Consider the following 20936-nt stretch of genomic DNA (forward strand, 5'->3'; position numbering starts at 1 on the left):
GCATTGGTAATTGGGAAGGGAAACATACAGAGAGGTGATGAAGGTGTTGTGAGAGCCTGAAGGAGTTGATGGCAGAAGGTGTACTTGGTTTCTCTGGTTTTCTCATAAGGTGGGGTAGGGAAACTGGAAAAGGGGTGGAAGTAGGGGAATGAGATAGAGGAGGGTGATGGGAAGAGGGAAGGGAAGCAGCACAAGGATTTGAGTAGGAGGTATTGTGTTGGTATTGCTGTCACTCCGGCATTGTTCTTGGGAGGGGAAGGAATATAATCCTGGGGCTGCTGAGAGAGAGAGAGACTGGTGGAGAAAGGGGGGGGGGGGATTGAGAGACCGATAGGGACAAGGTGGGGAAAATGAAAGAGAGAGACACTGGTTTGCTTCCCTGTTCTGCGCTCTGAGCCAAGGTACTTTTTTTTTTTTTCTTCCTGTAACTGTTCCTGCCTCCCCACTCCCTGCAGCACTTTGGCACTCAGATTCCAGGCCAGAGCCAGTCCCATGTCTTCAGAGTTCAAATAAGACATCAACTCCTGGATGTCTTGGGCTCTAACAGCTCAGCAGTCAGTATCTCCCCAGTCCCAGAGCCACAGCTGCATGTGGTACTTCCTGCCCTCAATTTGAAAACCGAGATAAGTGTTGTGTCCTGTGGAATATAACAGTCCCTCTTAATATTGGAGTTGTCAGTTTTTGAGGGAGAGATTTTTAGCCTTTGATATTCACATGCCTCTGCAACCTCTCCTCCCTCTTCCCCAATCTTTCCTGTATATCAAGGGCAGGAAAAATACATGCAGCTGTGTTCTGGAGGTGGGGAGAAAAGTGTGTGGGCTCAAGGAGTGCAGAATAGGGAAGCAAACCTGTCTGTCTCTTTTTTTTTTTTTCCCACCTTGTCTCCTACCATTCTCAGTCTTGACACCTTGTTGACTGCGGGGCTGAAAGATAATGGCAAATACCACCTGCTCCCACCTTTCACCCCTGCCCAGCTAGCATAGAAATCATCACCAAAATTCAAAGTAACACATTTTCAACTGTTATATCTCTAGTTTGAATCTGTCTCTGCTGGTTCTTAGCTTTCTCTTTAGTTTCCTCTCTGCCCTTTCATTTATTTTTTTCCTTTAAAACTAGTTTTCTTGTCTTCCTCTAACTTTGATTTTATTTTTTTCTTCATGTGATGTTTATCTGTTCTCTCTCCACAGCTCATTATCTTCTTTCATCCCTCCTGCAACTTCCATCTCTCTCCCCACCTCTTCTTGCCTTTTCCCTCCGCCATAATCCTTTCTCTTATCACACATCTTCCCTCCGCCATAATCTTTTCTCTTATCACACATCTTCCCTCCGCCATAATCCTTTCTCTTCTCTCACCCCTTTCTCTTGATTTACCTCTATCAGCCTCCCTTCTCTCTTTACATACAGCTCTTTTCCAAATCCTCTTCACTTCTCTCTTCCTTGTAAGTTCCCCTCACCTAACCACTCGCCCATGTCTTCTCTCCCTGCTTGTAGATCCTTTTCTTTTCTCTCAGCTGCTTTCCCCTTCTGACAGTCCATGTTCCCATTCTCAGCCCTCTGGTCTCACAGCCCGTGTATACTCCTGCTCCTCTCCCAGTCTCTCTTCCCCTCTCAGTTCCTCACCACCTCCTCTCCCAGGAAAAGGGTAAGATTGAAAGAGCGAGAGAGAGACTTGGGGACAGGGTGGGGGATTGAGAGAGAGAGACAAGTGTGGACAGGGTGGGAGGATTGGGGACAGGGTAAGATTGAATGAGCATATGAGAGACTGGTAGGGACAGGTTGGGAGGATTGGGAGACTGGTTAAGACAAGTGAGAGAAGACAGACCAAAGAGCCTTACATTTTCAAGACATGGAAGGGTGGGTCCTTTGAGGAGGAGGGGTCTACCTCCCCCCCCCCAATATTTCTACTGCTATCTCTATCAATATCCCCACTCTGTCCCCAACAGTCTCTCTCTCTCTTTACTTCTCCAGGAACTTGTCTAAACCTTTTTTTAAACTCATCTGTGCTAACTGCCTTTACTACATCATGCTGTAATGAATTCCAGAGTTTAATTGTGTTGACTGCTAAATAATGTTCTTCAATTTGTTTTAAATGCACTACTTTCTTACTTCATGGAGTGTCCCTAGTCTTTGTATTTTTGAAGAGTAAATAACTGATTTACATTTACCTGTTCTATTCCACTCATGATTTTATAGACCTCTATCATATCTCTCCTCAGCCATTTCTTTTCCAAGATGAACAGCCCTAACCTCTTTAGCCTTTTCTCAGAGCGAAGCCATTCCATCCCCTTTAACATTTTGGTTTCCCTTCTCTGTACCTTTTCCATTTCAATGATATCTTTTCTGAGATGCAGAAACCAGGACTGCACACAATACTCTAGGTACAGACTCATCATGGAGTGATGCAGAGGTGATAAGACATTCTCAATTTTATCCTCTGTTTCCTTTCCTAATAAATCCTAATATTTCCTTTTTTGCCTGCCACCACATACAACCAAGGTTTTCAAAGTATGCTTCATGATGACACGGAGATCCTTTTCCTGGGTGGTAACTCTTAATATGGATCCTAACATCAGGTAATTAGTGTGGGTTACTTTGCATTTGTCCACATTAAATTTCATCTCTTTTTTTTTTTTGGATGCTCAGTCTCCCAGTCTTAAAAGATCCTCCTGTAATCTCTCACAATTCGCTTGTGATTTAATAACTTGGAATCATTTTATGACATCTGCAAATTTGATTGCCTCCGTCATCGTTCACCCCCCCCCCCCCCCCCCCAGTTCTTTCTCTCCCCCTCCCTAGGTTCATCTGCGCCACCACCCCCAGCTCTTTCTTTCCTCCACCCCCTCTTCACAAGTTTGCTTTCCCTGACTCAAGCTGGACCCCTACCACTCCTCCAGCCTGGTCATGTGGGGCAATGCAGCATGAAACCTGTGCAGACAGCAGAGGCTTTTTCTTCCAGACTGCACAGGCCGATGCTGTCGCCTCCCCCCCTTCTTCTGGCCTGCTTAGGTTATAGCTCTTAGTGCTACCTCTTGGTCCCCCACCAAATTCTGCATGGGGGGAAATCTGTGCAAATTCTGCATTGTGAAATTGCACATTGTGCTCCCAGTAGTAAATGAATTGCAACAGATCCTGATATTTGTAGATCCTTCTAGCCACCCTAGTTTGTAAAACAGTAGTTCTGAGCTGCCTACGAGCACCTTGGTCAAAACTAACAAAGTGCATTAAAATTGAATGGCAGCTGGTCAGAGTAGGCAAAGCTTGTCCTGCTAAAATTGTGTTCCTGTTCCAAAATCATTTTGACGGTAGCTTTTAAATGGGTGTGCGGGCGCACATATACACGTGTGCATCAGTGCCAGCCCAGGGATGTGGCAATTTTATAACATGCGCGTATGTGTTAAAATAGCCTGGGCACATGCTTGTGTGTGCCCACTTTTTCAAGTGGGCATGCACAGCCACACAAAGTTTGGGCATGAGCCGTGCAGGTGGGGGAATTCTATAACAGGCACGCTTCCACACCATGTTCAGTTTCACCAGTTTGTCCTCCAGTTTGCCCGGTTTAGTGCTAGGTCCTCCAAACCACTCTGGTTCTTTAGCCTGCTCTCCCCCCGCAGACCCCTTCAACCCCTCAGGGATGCCTCATGTTGTTTTTTTGTTTTTTTTTTAAACTTTCACCTCCTCCATTGCAGAAGTAAAGTTACGCGGCACTAGGCCTGGGTGCACACCCAGGTGTGTAAAGATTTGCATGCAAATCTCTTGGCCCCGCCCCAGAACATCCATGCCCTGCCCACACTACGCCCCATTTTCATTCAAAGTGAGATATTTGCATATCGGGAGATAGGTGCACATGTAAGCTAGCTTTTAAAATCGGGTGAACACGCTGATGTCCTACATGCACACAAGTCTCCCTATTTTGGCACATGCATCCCTTTTAAAATTCGCCTCTTTGTTTCTTCCACCCCTATTACCCATTTATATAGCACTACTAGGTCAGAGCCTCTGGTTTCCTGCAACAGATTTTTTTAAGATTCTGCTTGTAATTGTATCCATTCAGGTTTTTTAAACCATGTGTAAATATATACAAAAAAAATCAACAATTTATCAAGTTAAGACATCCATTACAAACTTTGTAACTGTGAAATGACACTTTTGTTTTGAACTGGAATAGTGCTGCCATCCCTTTTATCTTTTCTTGAGAAAATCCTTGTCATCTTTCCAAGTATATGAGCTTCTATATGCCACTATCCCCTCAACATCAAGTAGTTTGTCATGCTGTTAATTACACAGAAAGATATTTGCACATATATTGGACACATGGTAACAGATACAAAAAGGGGTTGAATTAGCAAAGGTTTGAAACTTGTCAGCAGTAGTGTCAGTCATGAAGGCTTCTATGAATTGAAATTGGTGCTCCCTCTGTCAGCTATGATACACCAGCAGTTGCTGACTTCTCAAAACACATCCAGGTCTTGTAAATTGTGTATGACTGGTCACATATGCCAGTGTAAGAACCTTTGTATGAAGGTGAGACTCTGCTCATGAGATGTAACTCCATCTAGGAATTATATCAAAATCATTTTTGGTGCCTTCCGATCATCCAGTCAAGGATTACTAGATGTTCCTTCCATCATAGGGTCACGCACTTAATTGAAACCCAGGAAAGAGCCTTCTTCGTAGCAGTTCATGTGCTGTAGAATTCTTTGCCCTCAGCAATACGCAACATTAAAGAACCAAAAGCCTTTTTAAAAAGCTTTAAAAATATATCTGTTTACAGCTGTGTTTGATCCACCATCTTAGGCTTTCATTTATATACTGGTTTGCATGTGTCTATATTTTGAACCAATGTTGAAAGTCAAAATTGACCAGTTTTAGATGTTTTTGTAATTAATTTTGTTGATGTATTATGTATGTGCTAGCACTCCCATTTGTGTTTTCACCTGGTCCCTGATCTTTTGTGGCAATTCCACAGGGGCTGGACTATGTAGCCCTTGTCCTGGAAATGAGGAAAATCAGAGGCAATGACTATACTTTGGCGTGCATGGTACATCTTGTTTTTGAATGTGTTAAATATAGAAATATTTTATAGCCATGTAGTGCTACCCAGCAATCATTTTTTAGTTTATGTTGAAAGGTACTGCCACTACGCATGCAAAACAAGGGAATGACCAAATCAGTTGTTACTATACATTTATTTGCCTGTGGTATCTTGAATCGCATTTTTACATCATCAGTCCCCTGCCCCTCCGCTTCTACAACTGGCAGAATCCTCCCTTCATCAGCCCTTCCTCTTCTATGCAACGTGCAAGGTGGCAAGACTACCGCTTTGAAGCGGACTGGCAATATGGCAAGACATAGGTAGGCTGCTGTGACTACCACTTTGCTAGTCATGGCTGGGTAGGTTGAGGTGAACTCTGCCTCAAAGGATAGCTTTATGATCATATCTCATCGTCTTCCAGAGTTACAAAAGTGGTCAAAAAAGCTGCATCAGCAGAAGTCTTTTGCAGGCTTCCTGTTTTTTCATTTACAGATGCAATAGCCAAGGATGCGAGTGTCTTCTGATCCTCATTCCAAAATTGTCTCTGGTTGTGGCTAGCCCTATTTAAAAACTTGTATTGGTAAAGAGATGTCTAAGCAGAGAGCCTGTTCAGTGCCTGAAGCTGCCGGTCAGCTGGTACTGCAAACTATCTCAACAAAAATTCAATGAGGTAGGAGAGAACAGTTCAAGAAATTGACTTCTGTAGAGAAATTGTTTACTTTTTCTTTTAGGCACCGAACAAAATTAAGATGCAGACAGAAGTCCAGCAGTGAGAGGGGCTATCCAGTCTTTTGCACTGAGTGCCATGTCTATGATTATCTACCAGTTGCTAAGACAGCAGTTCTCAACCTGTGGGTCGCGACCCCGGCGGGGGTCGAACGCCCAAAACACAGGGGTCGCCTAAAGCAGGGGTCCCCAACCACCGGTCCGCGGACCGGGACCGGGCCGTGGGAGTTTTTTGCCGGTCCGCGGCGCCGCCAAGCACCGGCAGGTGTGTCGCGCGCTCCCGGTCTCTCCCGCTGCCGTTGCCGCCGGGCTGTCAGCACGTTCAAGCCCAGCGGGAACGGCAGCGGCGCTAGAAGAAGCTGTGCACCCGTGGCTGGGCCTTTTCTTCTTCCTGCGCCTGCCCCCCCCCTCCCGTGACCCGGAACAGGAAGTGAATCGCGGTGCACGGGAAGGAGAGAGAGCCGCGCGAAAAAGTAGCAGCAGCGGCTGCAGCATTGGTCCTCGAGCAATAGAAGCAGCCGGTAATGGAGAAAGGAGACAGCAGCATGAGCCTCCCGCGGCCGATGGGATTCTTCTTTCTTGGCCAGCGGAGGCTGCTGCAGCTCCCATTTGTGCTCGGGGGAGAAGAGGAAGTGAGTGAGAGAAAGAGAGAGAAGCAGCCAGCCAGTGTGTGATTGACTGGTCAGAGAGCTGATGTGTGTGTGTGTATGTGAGAGACAATGAAAGTGATTGCTCAGGGAGATGACTGATGTGTATGTGAGAGTGTGAGACATTAGTCAGGGAGGTGACTGATGTGTGTGTGTGAGAGAGAGAAAAAGCATGGAAGTGAGAAGTCTGGGTATGTGAGAAAGCATGGACGTAAGAAGCCTGGTGTTGTGGGGGTGAAAGAAAGCATGGGAGTGAGAAACCTGGGTGAGTGTGCATGCATGAGAGAGAGAGACTGCTTGGTAAGGTGATGGTGCGTGTGAGAGAAAAAGACTGGTGTGTGTGTGTGAATATGAGAGAATGTGATTCAGGGAATGAGAAGCCTGTGCACGTGGAGAGTGAGCATGGAAATGAGAGAGACTGGTGTGTGTGTAACAGAGAGAAAGTGATTATGGGAATGAGAAGCCTGTGCATGTGGAGAGAACAAGCATGGGAGTGAGAGACTGGTGAGTGAGTGTGTGTGTGTGTGTGTGTGTGTGTGTGTGTGTGTGTGAGAGAGAGAGAGAGAGAGAGAGACAGAGAAAGTGATAATGAGAGTGAGAAGCCCATATATGTAAGTAGAACACGGGAGTGGGAAGCCTGTGTGTGTGTGTGTATGGCATGAGAGAAACTGTTCAGGAAGGTGACTGGTGTGTGTGTGTGTGAGAAAGTGATTATGAGAGTGAGAAGCCCGTATATGTAAGTAGAACACGGGAGTGGGAAGCCTGTGTGTGTGTGTGTGTGTGTATGGCATGAGAGAAACTGTTCAGGAAGGTGACTGGTGTGTGTGTGCCAAAGACTGTTTGGGAGATGATTGGTGTGTGAGAGACAGAAACTGGTCATGGGGGCATGACTGGTATGGTGTGTGTGTGTGAGAGACATGGGCACTAAGGAAGAGGACCATAAGTATAGAGCTTAGTTTCTACTGCTGCTTCTGGTGAGTGCCACGGCCTGCAGGGAAGGGGAGTAGGAGAGCTGCTGGAGGGGGTAAGTAAAGGTGGCTTTTTAAGTTTATTTTTCTTGACTGCCATTTTAATTGTGTGATGTCTGCTTTTTTGAAATATTTTATTGGTGTTTGGAGAATGTTTAATAGTTTTTATGAGTTTTTAATTGTTGGATGTTCATAGCTGTTTTGAATTGGTCGAGTCAATTTTTCTTTGACATTTGGAATCAATAGGTTGTCCCTATTTGAATATAATGCCCGCTTATAGGCCTTTTTTACTACAGATTTACTATACCCCCTAGATACAAACCGTTCAGATAATTGATAAGCCTGTGCCTTAAACTCTGCTGTCGTGCTGCACAGGCGCCTATAACGAAGGAACTGTCCCGTTGGAATGTTATTTTTAAGCATCCTTGGATGAAAACTCCCATAATGCAATAAAGTATTACGATCTGTAGATTTTCTATGTACACTGGTTACCAACCTGTGTTCATAAAGCGATACTTTCATATCCAAAAATACTGTAAATCCTGTGTTTTGAGTAACAGTAAAAATCAAATTTGGATCACTGGAGTTCATCATATCCAAAAATCTTTCCAAGTCACCCTTATTGCCACTCCAGATGAAAAATAAATCGTCTATAAACCGTTTCCAATAAACGATATTATGATATAAAGGTGAACTGTAAATGAAAGTTTCCTCAAAATTTGCCACATAAAGGCAAGCTGTACTAGGGGCTAACGGAGACCCCATAGGAATACCACTGACTTGTAAAAAATAATCAGTTTTATAACTGAATATATTTCTAGTAAGTGCTATTTCTGCAATGGTAATCAAAAAATTCAACCTTCGTTTGGGCAAATTCATCTTTATGAGTTCACCTTTAATAATATCAAGTGCCGACTGTTGTGGAATGCTGGTGTACAACGAGGTTATATCAGCAGTCACCAATAACCAATCCGGTTCTATATGCTGTAATACTGTCAATGAATTAATGAAATCTGTGGAATCCTTTATATATGACCGGATGGACAATACACTAGGTTGTAATAAGTGATCTAACAATTTAGCAATCGGTTCTAATACAGTCCCAATTCCGGCCACTATAGGACGACCAGGTGGATTAACAAGAGTCTTGTGAATTTTTGGAAGTATGTAAAAATGAGCTGTAACTGGAAAAGATACCGTTAAATAACGAAATTCTTTTTCAGTAATGATCTTATCTTTCAATGCAACTTCCAAAGTCTCATTGATATATTGATGTAATGAATCGGTAGGATCATTATCCAACTTCTTATACGATTTCTCGTCTGCCAACAGTCTATAAACTTCATGATCATAGTCCCCAATATTCATAAGGACTATTCCTCCACCCTTATCAGCGGCTACAATTTTTACAGTAGGATCGCTTCTTAACTGTTTAAGTGCTCTCCATTCATCCCTTGAAAGATTATATTGTAAATATTCATTCTGTTCATCAATATAATCAACCTCAGCCAATACCAATGTTTGAAACGTTTGTAACAAATGACTAGGGGGGTTGGAGGTACCCATTTAGATGGTTTATACAATCCTCCTCTTTCAAACGGGGTATTTTCATTAGAAAAATATTCACGAATATGTAACCGTCTAAAAAATTTTTGCAGTTCAGTACGAGTCTGAAATGCATCATTCTTACTACACGGCACAAAAGACAATCCTCTATTCAAAAGATTTAACATAGGTTTAGTAAGTGTCATATCAGATAAATTGAAGACCAAAGTCTCACTATCTATTCTACCATCCACCCTCACCGGCGTAAATTGTAATTCGTATTGTTTGTTCTTCCTCTCTGGGATTTTGAGCCCCGCGTCCCGCGATTGCCCCTGACTCGTGAATCTAAGTATGGCGAAGGTGAATCGATTGTGGTTAGGAGTGTTATAAAGTAAATGGTAAGTTTGTATTTAAAGGATATGTTATAAAGAATGTTTTATTGTTGGTTTTTAATAGATACAATGAGGCACACGCAAGGTTCCATAATGAATTAAGGCTTATGAATTATCGGAGGAATACTATTAGAGGCTTGGAACCAGTGTTGATGCTTGGTTGTAACGTTTTTCATTATTGAGCCGTGTGAGTAAATTGGGATATGGGGTAAAAGTTTGGGATAGTTTTCTGGGGTAAGGTTTTGTTCAGAAATGGAACTCCATACTCAATAAATGCTCGCATGATCTGATGATTTTGATCATAGAAAACACGAAAGTTCAGATGGAGACCTTAACTAAAGAAATTGATTTAGAGTTGATTAAGATTCAGGAGGAAATTCCACCAGAATCGTTGCAGACTCACCTGAGTGAGTTACAAACTCAATTAGATGAATATAAACAGGAAACCAAACAAATGAAGATAGAAAAGTTTAGAAGGGATGATAAAGACTATAATGGAGGGTATGTGTATCATTGGATGCAGACAAATAAGAGACCAAAGTATAAGAAAAAGGGCGATTTTTCATCATCAGATGAATCATCTGAAGATTCCGATGAGTGGCACAAAAAGAAAGATAATAGAAAAGTGAGGTTTCTTGAGGGAGAAAAAGTGGGTGACTCAGGTGAATCAGCAAATTACTCTGGGTCTAATTTTTTAGATTCACGAGTCAGGGGCAATCGCGGGACGCGGGGCTCAAAATCCCAGAGAGGAAGAACAAACAATACGAATTACAATTTACGCCGGTGAGGGTGGATGGTAGAATAGATAGTGAGACTTTGGTCTTCAATTTATCTGATATGACACTTACTAAACCTATGTTAAATCTTTTGAATAGAGGATTGTCTTTTGTGCCGTGTAGTAAGAATGATGCATTTCAGACTCGTACTGAACTGCAAAAATTTTTTAGACGGTTACATATTCGTGAATATTTTTCTAATGAAAATACCCCGTTTGAAAGAGGAGGATTGTATAAACCATCTAAATGGGTACCTCCAACCCCCCCTAGTCATTTGTTACAAACGTTTCAAACATTGGTATTGGCTGAGGTTGATTATATTGATGAACAGAATGAATATTTACAATATAATCTTTCAAGGGATGAATGGAGAGCACTTAAACAGTTAAGAAGCGATCCTACTGTAAAAATTGTAGCCGCTGATAAGGGTGGAGGAATAGTCCTTATGAATATTGGGGACTATGATCATGAAGTTTATAGACTGTTGGCAGACGAGAAATCGTATAAGAAGTTGGATAATGATCCTACCGATTCATTACATCAATATATCAATGAGACTTTGGAAGTTGCATTGAAAGATAAGATCATTACTGAAAAAGAATTTCGTTATTTAACGGTATCTTTTCCAGTTACAGCTCATTTTTACATACTTCCAAAAATTCACAAGACTCTTGTTAATCCACCTGGTCGTCCTATAGTGGCCGGAATTGGGACTGTATTAGAACCGATTGCTAAATTGTTAGATCACTTATTACAACCTAGTGTATTGTCCATCCGGTCATATATAAAGGATTCCACAGATTTCATTAATTCATTGACAGTATTACAGCATATAGAACCGGATTGGTTATTGGTGACTGCTGATATAACCTCGTTGTACACCAGCATTCCACAACAGTCGGCACTTGATATTATTAAAGGTGAACTCATAAAGATGAATTTGCCCAAACGAAGGTTGAATTTTTTGATTACCATTGCAGAAATAGCACTTACTAGAAATATATTCAGTTATAAAACTGATTATTTTTTACAAGTCAGTGGTATTCCTATGGGGTCTCCGTTAGCCCCTAGTACAGCTTGCCTTTATGTGGCAAATTTTGAGGAAACTTTCATTTACAGTTCACCTTTATATCATAATATCGTTATTGGAAACGGTTTATAGACGATTTATTTTTCATATGGAGTGGCAATAAGGGTGACTTGGAAAGATTTTTGGATATGATGAACTCCAGTGATCCAAATTTGATTTTTACTGTTACTCAAAACACAGGATTTACAGTATTTTTGGATATGAAAGTATCGCTTTATGAACACAGGTTGGTAACCAGTGTACATAGAAAATCTACAGATCGTAATACTTTATTGCATTATGGGAGTTTTCATCCAAGGATGCTTAAAAATAACATTCCAACGGGACAGTTCCTTCGTTATAGGCGCCTGTGCAGCACGACAGCAGAGTTTAAGGCACAGGCTTATCAATTATCTGAACGGTTTGTATCTAGGGGGTATAGTAAATCTGTAGTAAAAAAGGCCTATAAGCGGGCATTATATTCAAATAGGGACAACCTATTGATTCCAAATGTCAAAGAAAAATTGACTCGACCAATTTGCACCATTCCTTACTCTGTAAAATCTGGTGGTATAAAACAAGCCATCTTAAAATATTGGCATATTTTGTCCAATAGTTCCCAATTTAGAGAGACACCAATTTTTGCAATGAAAAAGCGCCAGTCATTACGTGATCAATTAAGGAACTATAATGATCCGAGGGACCCTGATGATAGTTGTGGGCAATTTAGATGTGAGGCTTGTTCGGTTTGCTCTTCTGTAATGGTGTGTAAGGTTTTTGAACATTCCCATTTAAAGCATCCGTATAAGATTCCGGGGAGATTTGATTGTAATTCCAGCGGTGTAGTATACGCCATACTTTGCCCATGTGGGTTGATCTACGTGGGTCAAACGGCGCGTCCAATACGTTTAAGAATTATTGAGCATCGCAGTCGCATTAGGACGCGTCGAGAACATGCCCCTTTGGTAGAACATTGGGTGCTAAAAAATCATTCTGTTGATGAGATCCGATTTTTTGTGATTAATAAAGTTACATTAAAGTATGGTGGGGATTTGTCCGGAGCTTTGAGAAGAATGGAACAACGTTTCATTTTTAATTGGCGTACTGTTATACCATTGGGTTTAAATGATGCCATTGAATGGCATGCATTTTTCTAAATGAGAACTAATTGAAGGGGTGGAGAAATGGATTGTTTGAAGGATAGTATATAAAGTTTCAGGTATTCAACATCGTTACTTCATTTCCGGCGTAGAATGTTACGTCAGGTCACATGTAAGTATGGCGAAGGTGAATCGATTGTGGTTAGGAGTGTTATAAAGTAAATGGTAAGTTTGTATTTAAAGGATATGTTATAAAGAATGTTTTATTGTTGGTTTTTAATAGATACAATGAGGCACACGCAAGGTTCCATAATGAATTAAGGCTTATGAATTATCGGAGGAATACTATTAGAGGCTTGGAACCAGTGTTGATGCTTGGTTGTAACGTTTTTCATTATTGAGCCGTGTGAGTAAATTGGGATATGGGGTAAAAGTTTGGGATAGTTTTCTGGGGTAAGGTTTATATAATGTCTTGGCTATTTTATTGTAGTGATCAAAAGTTGATTCTGGAAGAGATGTCCGTTTGGAAATAACCCTGACTTATATTGAAGGTAGAATAAAAATTGTGCGGAGATTTCTATTTTCTGAGAGGTAAGCTGCGGGTTAATATAAATGTTATTGGTTGATTCATCAACTTTTTGAAGAAAATGATAAAGTTTTTGTATTTTGTTTTTGGTTGTTTAGTAAGGATATAAATATAAAAGGTCTCAAGACAGAAATATTGGGAGAAAATCAACCGGCTTTTTTGAGACCGAGTCCCTGAGGAAGCCTGATTGGAAGGCGAAACAAAGAGATCCTTTGTTGGACAGGACATGAACAGGACATGGATAGGATATACAAAATAAGTCAAGCAATATAAAATAAATCTTTGTCTTAAAATTGTAATAATGATGTGTATTGGTTAACTGTAATTCAGAATTGTTTGTGTAACACAGAATTTTTATGTTGGTGTGTGAATGGTGGTTGAATATGTAAGTTTAGATTTTAAAATGTTTAGATAGGTGAACACCTTGTGTTTTCTAAATAAATAATAAATTATATTATTATGTATGTTGTCTCTCTGTGAAGTAATATAGTCCATAGCTGTTTTGAAACATTTATTCTGCTTATTAGTATAGTTTTACAATTATTTCTGTGTGGGGATCTATAGCTGCTTGCTAGTTCTGTTTTCCTAATAAGAGGTGTATTGGTTTTTAGGACCTGATTTAATATTTGTAGTGTTGCCTTTTTCATAGATAGGGTTGCTCCTGTTTGAGTGTATTCCATAATACAGGTGTAACTGTGTGCGGATTAGTTTATGTGCATTACTACAGATCCTGGGAGTATGTTAGGTCGGTTCTGTGTCTGTTACCGAGATGAGATATTTTGCTAGCATGTAAGCGTTTGTATCGGTCTTATTTGTTGTGTTTTCTCAGAGGACATGCATTGGTGGTAAACTGCTGTCTTTTCATAAGTAGGGCTATTGAGCCTGGAAATAGAAGGAGTTTGAGTTGCTGTTACTGAGATGTCACTAGAACCAGAATATCTTTTTTGTAGGGTGAGTTGTATGGGGAATGTCATAATTCTGCTTTACATCCATTATTGTGGGTCAGGGGGGTTCCTGTGGATACAAACTGTACTTTTACATCTAGCCCCGTGACGATCATGGGTCAGTGTGCCATGCATGTGAGAACCTATGGTGAGTTGAGTTACATTCACATTATAAATGTCATAATTAAATGATAAGTGTGCACTAAAATCCAACCCCATCCATAACCCCGCCCCCATATGACCAAAGCCCCGCCCTCACCCCACCCTCGCGGGGCGAGGGGTCACCGCAACATGAGGAACTGTATTGCGGGGTCACGGCATTAGAAAGGTTGAGAACCACTGTGCTAAGAGGTTAAATATGTGCCTTCTGTGCAAAGAATTCCTAGCCCTCGGAGAACAAGTCCAGTATCTGGAGGCTGGAGTGGCTGGGACTTGATCTGGTTGGGAGGCAGGCTGCCCTGTAACTGGAGATGGGAGGAGGGGCTCAGTCTGGGGGACAGGCTATACTAGGGCTGGGTGGAAGAGCTTGGTCTAAGGGGGCTGGTTATGCTGTGGCTGGAGGAGTGCAGGCTGTGCTGAGGCTGCTGGGGGGGAGGGGAGGGAAGGCTATACTGGGGCTGGGACTGGAGGAGTGGAAGGCAATAAATAGGAGCCTCCGGGGAAGTTCCTTGGGTGCCTGTGCTGGGTTGGCGCTGCAGGGGGGAAGGGCAGACTCTGATGGGACTGAGTATGCTATATTGGGTCTTGGAGTGGGAGGGCAGGCCGTGATGGGGCAAAGGGAAGAGCAAGTCATAGGGGCCTCCAGGGATTTTCCACAGGTATCAGCTAGTCTAATAAATTTTGTAAAAGTATTAATATTCCAGTGACTGTATAAATTATGACATTTAGGGGCTTACATAAGAAATGCTATAATGGGTTAGGCCATTGATCCCAGCATCCTTTCTCCCACAGTGGTCAGTCTGAGGCTGATATACTTAAAGGGTTTTTTCCCATTTTGTACCTGTGGGAAAATAATTAGAACATTTGGCCCTTAGTCCCAATAAGAAAAGCTGGATAAACTATCCCACTCGGTCTGCATTATTCCTATCTTAAGGTAAATGGTTTAAGATAATTAAATACACCTTTTTGTGGGTAGAATTAGGTCTGAAGAAATGAATGTGACTATTTCTAAGGGGTTAGAATTGCATGTCTCATGTTTCTTTTTCAGATCCTGTAACTAGCTCTGGTGGTGATGGCATATTGGGGTCCTGTGTATTAACCATTTTCCCTATAGACAAAACGTGGAAAAAAAGTTTAGTGCATCTGCCACTTAGTTCCTTGTTTAAAAACTATTAGAGACCTGTTTTAACTATGGATTTGTTTTTTTTATGTTCCAGTTGGGTATTCAACTGTTGCCATTAATCATATTGCTGACTTTCAAGAAAAGAAAAAGGTATGACTGCATTTGAAAGACTATTAACATATTCTTACATTTTCCAAGACATCTTAAATTACAGTACTGTTTGTGGGTATGCATGTGGTTGTCTTTATATTTTCTTTCTCTTTTCCCTACATATATACTGTGTATTTGTGTGTACTCTGTTATTGATAAATAATGTCAGGCAGACACTGTTTCAGGCCTCAGCACCCCATCCAAGTCCCTAGCTGCTGTCTCTTTCTGCCTCCTCACCACCAGTCTCTCTCTCTCTCTCATCATTGGGGAGAGAGCTGGAGACAAGTAGGTTAAGGGAGAAAGAGACTACTGGGGACAGGATGGGATGTGGGAGATATCAGTTTCAGCACCCACTCTACACTCTATCCCCAGCATTCTTTCTTTCTCAACCCCTCCTCATCCCCAGCACACTCTGTTTCAAACCCCCTCTTTTCCCTTTCCCAAATAATGTGGGCGCTGTTCCGCTGTTGGAATAAACAGTGAATACAAATTTGGCAAATATAGTACCACACTAAAGTAAAGTACATGCAGTGCTCAAAGCTCAGAAGCTGTATAGCAGATTTAATACGTCACTTTATACACCAGTGGATTAGTTCCTTTGTTTACATAGCGTCTTCTAACTGGTTAATACTCTTATATCAATTCACTTTTTTAATTATTATTATTCTGTTTATTAGAATCACTTTTGGGCAATATCAATAGCAGGCCAACAATATTTCCTCATCATCCTGCCAGACCAGTAATCTGTGGGATTGTCCCTCCTACCAGCAGATAAAGGCTGGCCCAGCAGAGGGGAAGGAGCACAGATGTTGCTGGTCAAGCAATGTGAATAGTGTCCCCCTAGGGCAACGGCCTTCCTTAAGGTTGCTTTCTCTTGGAGCCAGGGCTGGGATGGGGAGCCCTGCGGGACGACAGCCTCTGTAGATCTGATCTTCCCTCCTCAGGGCAACCAGTTCTTTTGGTCTCCTAACCAGTTGTTTTGAAATCGCCTAAACTATGAGTAAAAAAAAAAAAAAGACGGAGAAGCAGCCCGGCCTGAAGCGATGCAATCTGCCCCAGGTATAGACAAGGGGAGAAATGTGCCAGGTATGGGGTGCAGCAGGTCCCTAGCATCACCGGCTCTTTCTGCTGCAACTGTGACGGCAAGAAGAATGCCCCGGTAGAGGAAGGAGGTGGAGCTGGGCCAATCGAGCAGCGCTTGCCAGGGAGCGCATCCTTTCCGCTGCTTCTGAAGCCGGTTTCAGGGCGGTCAAGGCGTTCCTCTGCAGCCAAGTAGCGTTAGCAACCAGAGCCCCCAGAGAAATCCCATCTTAACAGGGATAAATAAACTAAGCAAGGCATTTCCCATCCATTCAGCAATCCAGGACATGCTGACAGTGGAGTGGGAAGGGCTGGAGTCTAGGCTTAGCAGCCATAGAACTATTCAGAGGCTAAACTTAATAGGACAGCAGGATAAGGATAGGCTTCTAAATCTGCCTAGAGTGGATGCAGCTATTGCAGTAGTAGGAAAGAAAACTACGATACCAGTAGGAAGTGGAGCAGCCCTGAAAGACCCTCAGGACAGGAAAGTGGAGAGGTTATTGAAGAGAGGTTTTGAGCTATCATCCCTGGCCTACCAGATGGCTATTTGTGGAGGTTATGTAGTCAGGGCCCTTCTAATGTGGTCTCAGCAAGAGATCCAGGGTCCTGAGGAAGCAGGTCCCTCTGGGATATCCTGCTGATAAGTCTCTTTAAAACCACTCGCCCATGAAAAAAAAAAAAAGAGGGGTTCAGAAAAAGATTATAAAGGTACAAGCAACAAGCCAGGCTTTGGCCAGCCTTTATGATAGTGATGTCAGAAGGGGAAGCTTTTGCACTTTGCCTCCATCTGTTGGTGGGAGAGAGAATCCCGCAGGTTACTTACTGGTCTGTCAGGACTCAAGGAAAGCCAGTTAGCAGGTAAGATCTAATTATACCTTGTGTAGTAGAATATCAATAGAAATGGTTTCATAAACTGTGAACAGTCCAAAGTGATTCATACTTTTTCTATATATTCCTTGACTACCAAGTCATAAACTCTCCCCCCCGCATTCAGTTCACATATTCACACAAAACATAACTGCTCCGGCTTGGCATAATGCCTAATGACAATGTAAAGGGGACACTCTGATGGTTTACAGTGGCTTTGCACGATTCTTAATTATCCTGTTTACATCCTCCCAAAAGTGAAAATATCCCTGCTGAGTAACCAAGGACTTGGGATACTCCAAGTTTTTCTTATCTCACTTCAGGTAATAATACAGAATTCTTTTAGATCATGTGATTTTTGTAAGATGAGTCCAGAAGGCAGAAGCAAAACCTAATGCTGACCTTTGACATACTTTAACATTCTAACTGACTTTTGGCATATTTTAGCATTCCAATTGCCTTGCTTATTTCCACAGGTCTAATCAAGTCATTCTTATTATGCTGCTATTATCTTTCTACTTTTTCACCATCACCCACCAGTCTGTCTCCCCTTGAATCACCCTTACAATCCCACCTCTCTTATTGTTAGTGGTAGTACTGAACAAACAGCTACCTCTGAGAGTTGACCTCCAAGACAGATCACTCACCAAGACACATCCCAGCCCATTCCTAACCACTGCTACAGTACTGACTGCCATGCAGACACCTCTAGCCCATGCACTGCCCACACTGATCCCGCCTCATCCTCTTCAGCCAAGTTCAACTTTGGCGTATGGCACAAATGCTAATGGTCCCTCCTCTTCTAACATCAGAATTTTTCTCTTCCTGCATTACCATGTAACTTGTAAGATACCCCAAAATTGGGTGGGACTGAGTCCAGAGTTGGGGTGGCCCTCCCTCCTTCCTCAGACCCACCTGTGGCTATCCCTTGGTATCATCACACCTTTCAATTTTCCTTCTGACCCTCAGTCACCTTCATAATTATTTATTTATTTATTTATTTTTAATTTTATATACCGATGTTCCTGTAAAGAATACATATCGCACCGGTTTACAAGGAACTGAACAGTCGCCTCCAGGGCGGAAATACATTAAAACAGTCGCCACAAGGCAGAATACATTAACACAAGTATACAGGAAAACTATTAAAAGAGAACTTTCATAAACTCAATTAAATGTAACTGTGAACCATAAATCAGGAACCATAAATCAGGAACATATGTACAGAGGTAGGTATTATCAATGACAATCCTGCGTTTAGTTTTAGCGTTAACTCCCATTATGTCTTTTAAAATGCACTAAAATCTAATTCACTTGCGATTTACTTGGTTGAATGGTAAGAATCAGGTTTTACAAATGACAAGGTGTACTGGATTAATCTAAGGATGCTGATGATGGCTGTATACTGGTTAAAATTTTTAAAGTGGCCAAATTAATGTTAAGGTTACTAAACATCTATAGTTTTAGAGTTCTGAATAAATGCATAAAAATAAAGTTAAACGTTGAATCATTGTACATAATTTATTTTGAAACAGCAGGAACTTTGTAGTTTGAAGAGATGAGTCCAATTCACACTTTAGTAAATGGTGATCGACTAGTTCAGCCAATTAGGTTTAATCTGGCCCAGCTCTCTTTTTGGGAAATCAGTTTCAGTTGTGTGAGGTGAGCCTTTTGGATTTTCTTTGTTGCCTTTATTATTTAAGGAAACAAAATATAACTATATAACTCTTTTTGTTGTATTATAGCTTCAGTTTTAATCAAAAGATAAAGAGTCTTGATTCAGTACTTTCCTTTGTATATGGTTCAAAAAAGAATAAAAGCTAAGTTTTGATAGTTGACTAGTTGGATTATATTATAGTGGAATGAAGGGGAGAAGAGTGGATCATTAAGTAATTCTACCTCCTGTATTGGATTTGTATTTTGCCAATAAGTGGGATTGCCTTGACTGGTGGGAACCAATTTGTAACCATCAACTCAAAAGGACTTGTTAAATGTTGATCATTTTCCTATTATGATATGCTAAGGATATATTAGGAAAGACTTATTTCAGGAACTGGTATCGTATTTTTCCAACAATGGCCATTACTTTGTTAATCTTTTATCAGTTCCTCCACATCCTCCTTTTTGTCTAGATTATACAGTTCAAACCAGTGGATAGCTAATTATTTTTTTTTGTTTTAATTTAATATGCAAATAAAAACATTTTAAAACTTATTACTTATCTTCTTTCTTGTACTTGGTATCCTCCATATTAAATAATTGTCAAGTTTCTCAGTATTCAAGTTGTTACAGATGCTCACTCACTAGTGTGCAAACTATTTAATTCACTACATTTTGGCATTTATATGTATGCTCTCTGGTTAATACAAATACCCAGTATTTGCAATGTTTCGTCAATATTACATTGCCTGCATCAGGGGTTTCTTTTTGAACTTTGGGACAAACTCCATATTTGAAACTATGAGGAGTTTGTCCCGAAGATCAAAAATAAACCCCTGATGCAGGTGTTGCCGAAACATTGCAGTGTTTATCTGTTTCCTTACGTATTCTAACCACTTTTGGGAGCCAGTTTGTTCCAATATTCCCTGATCAGATTGTCTCCTTATTAAAACTAAAGCCTTAGTGCTCTGTCTGTCTGAGTCAACCATGTCTAACACTTGTTTTCGACCCAGAAAAGGCCAGGTTAATTCTAACTTGGTTCGTGAGAGATTGATTCCCAGCATCAATATTGTTGGTTGGTCGCATGTGGAATCCACTGTTGCACGTTACCATGTTAATTTAACTGAGGCTTTGGAACATCTAGCTCCAATTTAAGCTGGTACAAAGTCTTGTTCTATTATTCTTCCTTGGTTTTCAGCAGAGGTAAAAGCAGCCAAGAGTTTGGTACATTGGCTGAGCATTGTGCTGAGCGATGTTGGCATTATTCATTATCGCCCATAGATTTTCATTTCATTTATTAGTATTTATCAATCACGTTCCAGATAAAAATTGCCCAAAGTGATGTACAACAAAAACAATATAATATATAAAATTCATTAAACAATAAAAATAATAATGCAATAAACAGAAAAATGACTTACCTCATATACAGTTTCACCCATTTAACCAGCAACTGACATCAGCCAGGCCTTCAAACCTTTTTTAACCGCAACAAATTAGTTTCATCCCCAAACTGAAGTGGCAATTTATTCCACAATGGGGGAATAGCTGTACTGAAAGCTCGATTTTTATAAGCACACATGGCAAAAGGTTTTTGATTGAAGTTGCAGCTGGTATTTCTGTGAAGACTAGAAAACCTGACTACTGCAGTACCATTTTAATTTACCACAAAAATGATGTTGGTACCAAACATTTAAACTGACACCATAATACAATAGGCAGCCAATGTAGTTGTGACAGTAATGATGCAGCCCCTTCATACTGAGCATGCATAGTTGAGTTGCTCAGTGGCATTCTGCATAATCTGTAACTTGCAGGTTAATTTCCCTGGAAGTTTTAGATATAGTGCATTAGAATAATTGAGCTGATATAACAATATATCTAAGACAAATCTCAATTTTCACACCAGTTTCAAATTCACCTAAGACTTCCTAAGAACTAGTGCAATATGTCTTTCCATGGAGAGCCTTGACTCCAATCTAACTCCTAGAGACCAAACCTCCTCTGAAGGAATTAACAAACAACCAGCAATTGATAGTGCCTGCTGAAGTGTACTCAAACCAATCTGCAACCATTCCATCTTTTGTGAGTTTAAAATCAGTCTTTTTTTTTT

The 20936-nt window shown here is 41.2% G+C and overlaps 1 protein-coding gene across 4 annotated transcripts in view; it reads left to right on the forward strand.

Annotated features, from left to right (window-relative positions):
* The window catches only part of RPP30 (ribonuclease P/MRP subunit p30), a 93036-nt gene that overhangs the window by 3409 nt on the left and 68691 nt on the right, over positions 1-20936 (forward strand). For all 4 annotated transcript variants that reach the window (XM_029609852.1, XM_029609851.1, XM_029609849.1 and 1 more), the window contains exon 2: positions 15162-15217. In XM_029609852.1, the coding sequence (XP_029465712.1) occupies positions 15162-15217 (56 nt within the window). The remainder of the gene's footprint in view (positions 1-15161; positions 15218-20936) is intronic.

This window comes from Rhinatrema bivittatum, chromosome 7, assembly GCF_901001135.1.
Source record: "Rhinatrema bivittatum chromosome 7, aRhiBiv1.1, whole genome shotgun sequence".
Lineage (NCBI taxonomy): Eukaryota > Metazoa > Chordata > Amphibia > Gymnophiona > Rhinatrematidae > Rhinatrema > Rhinatrema bivittatum.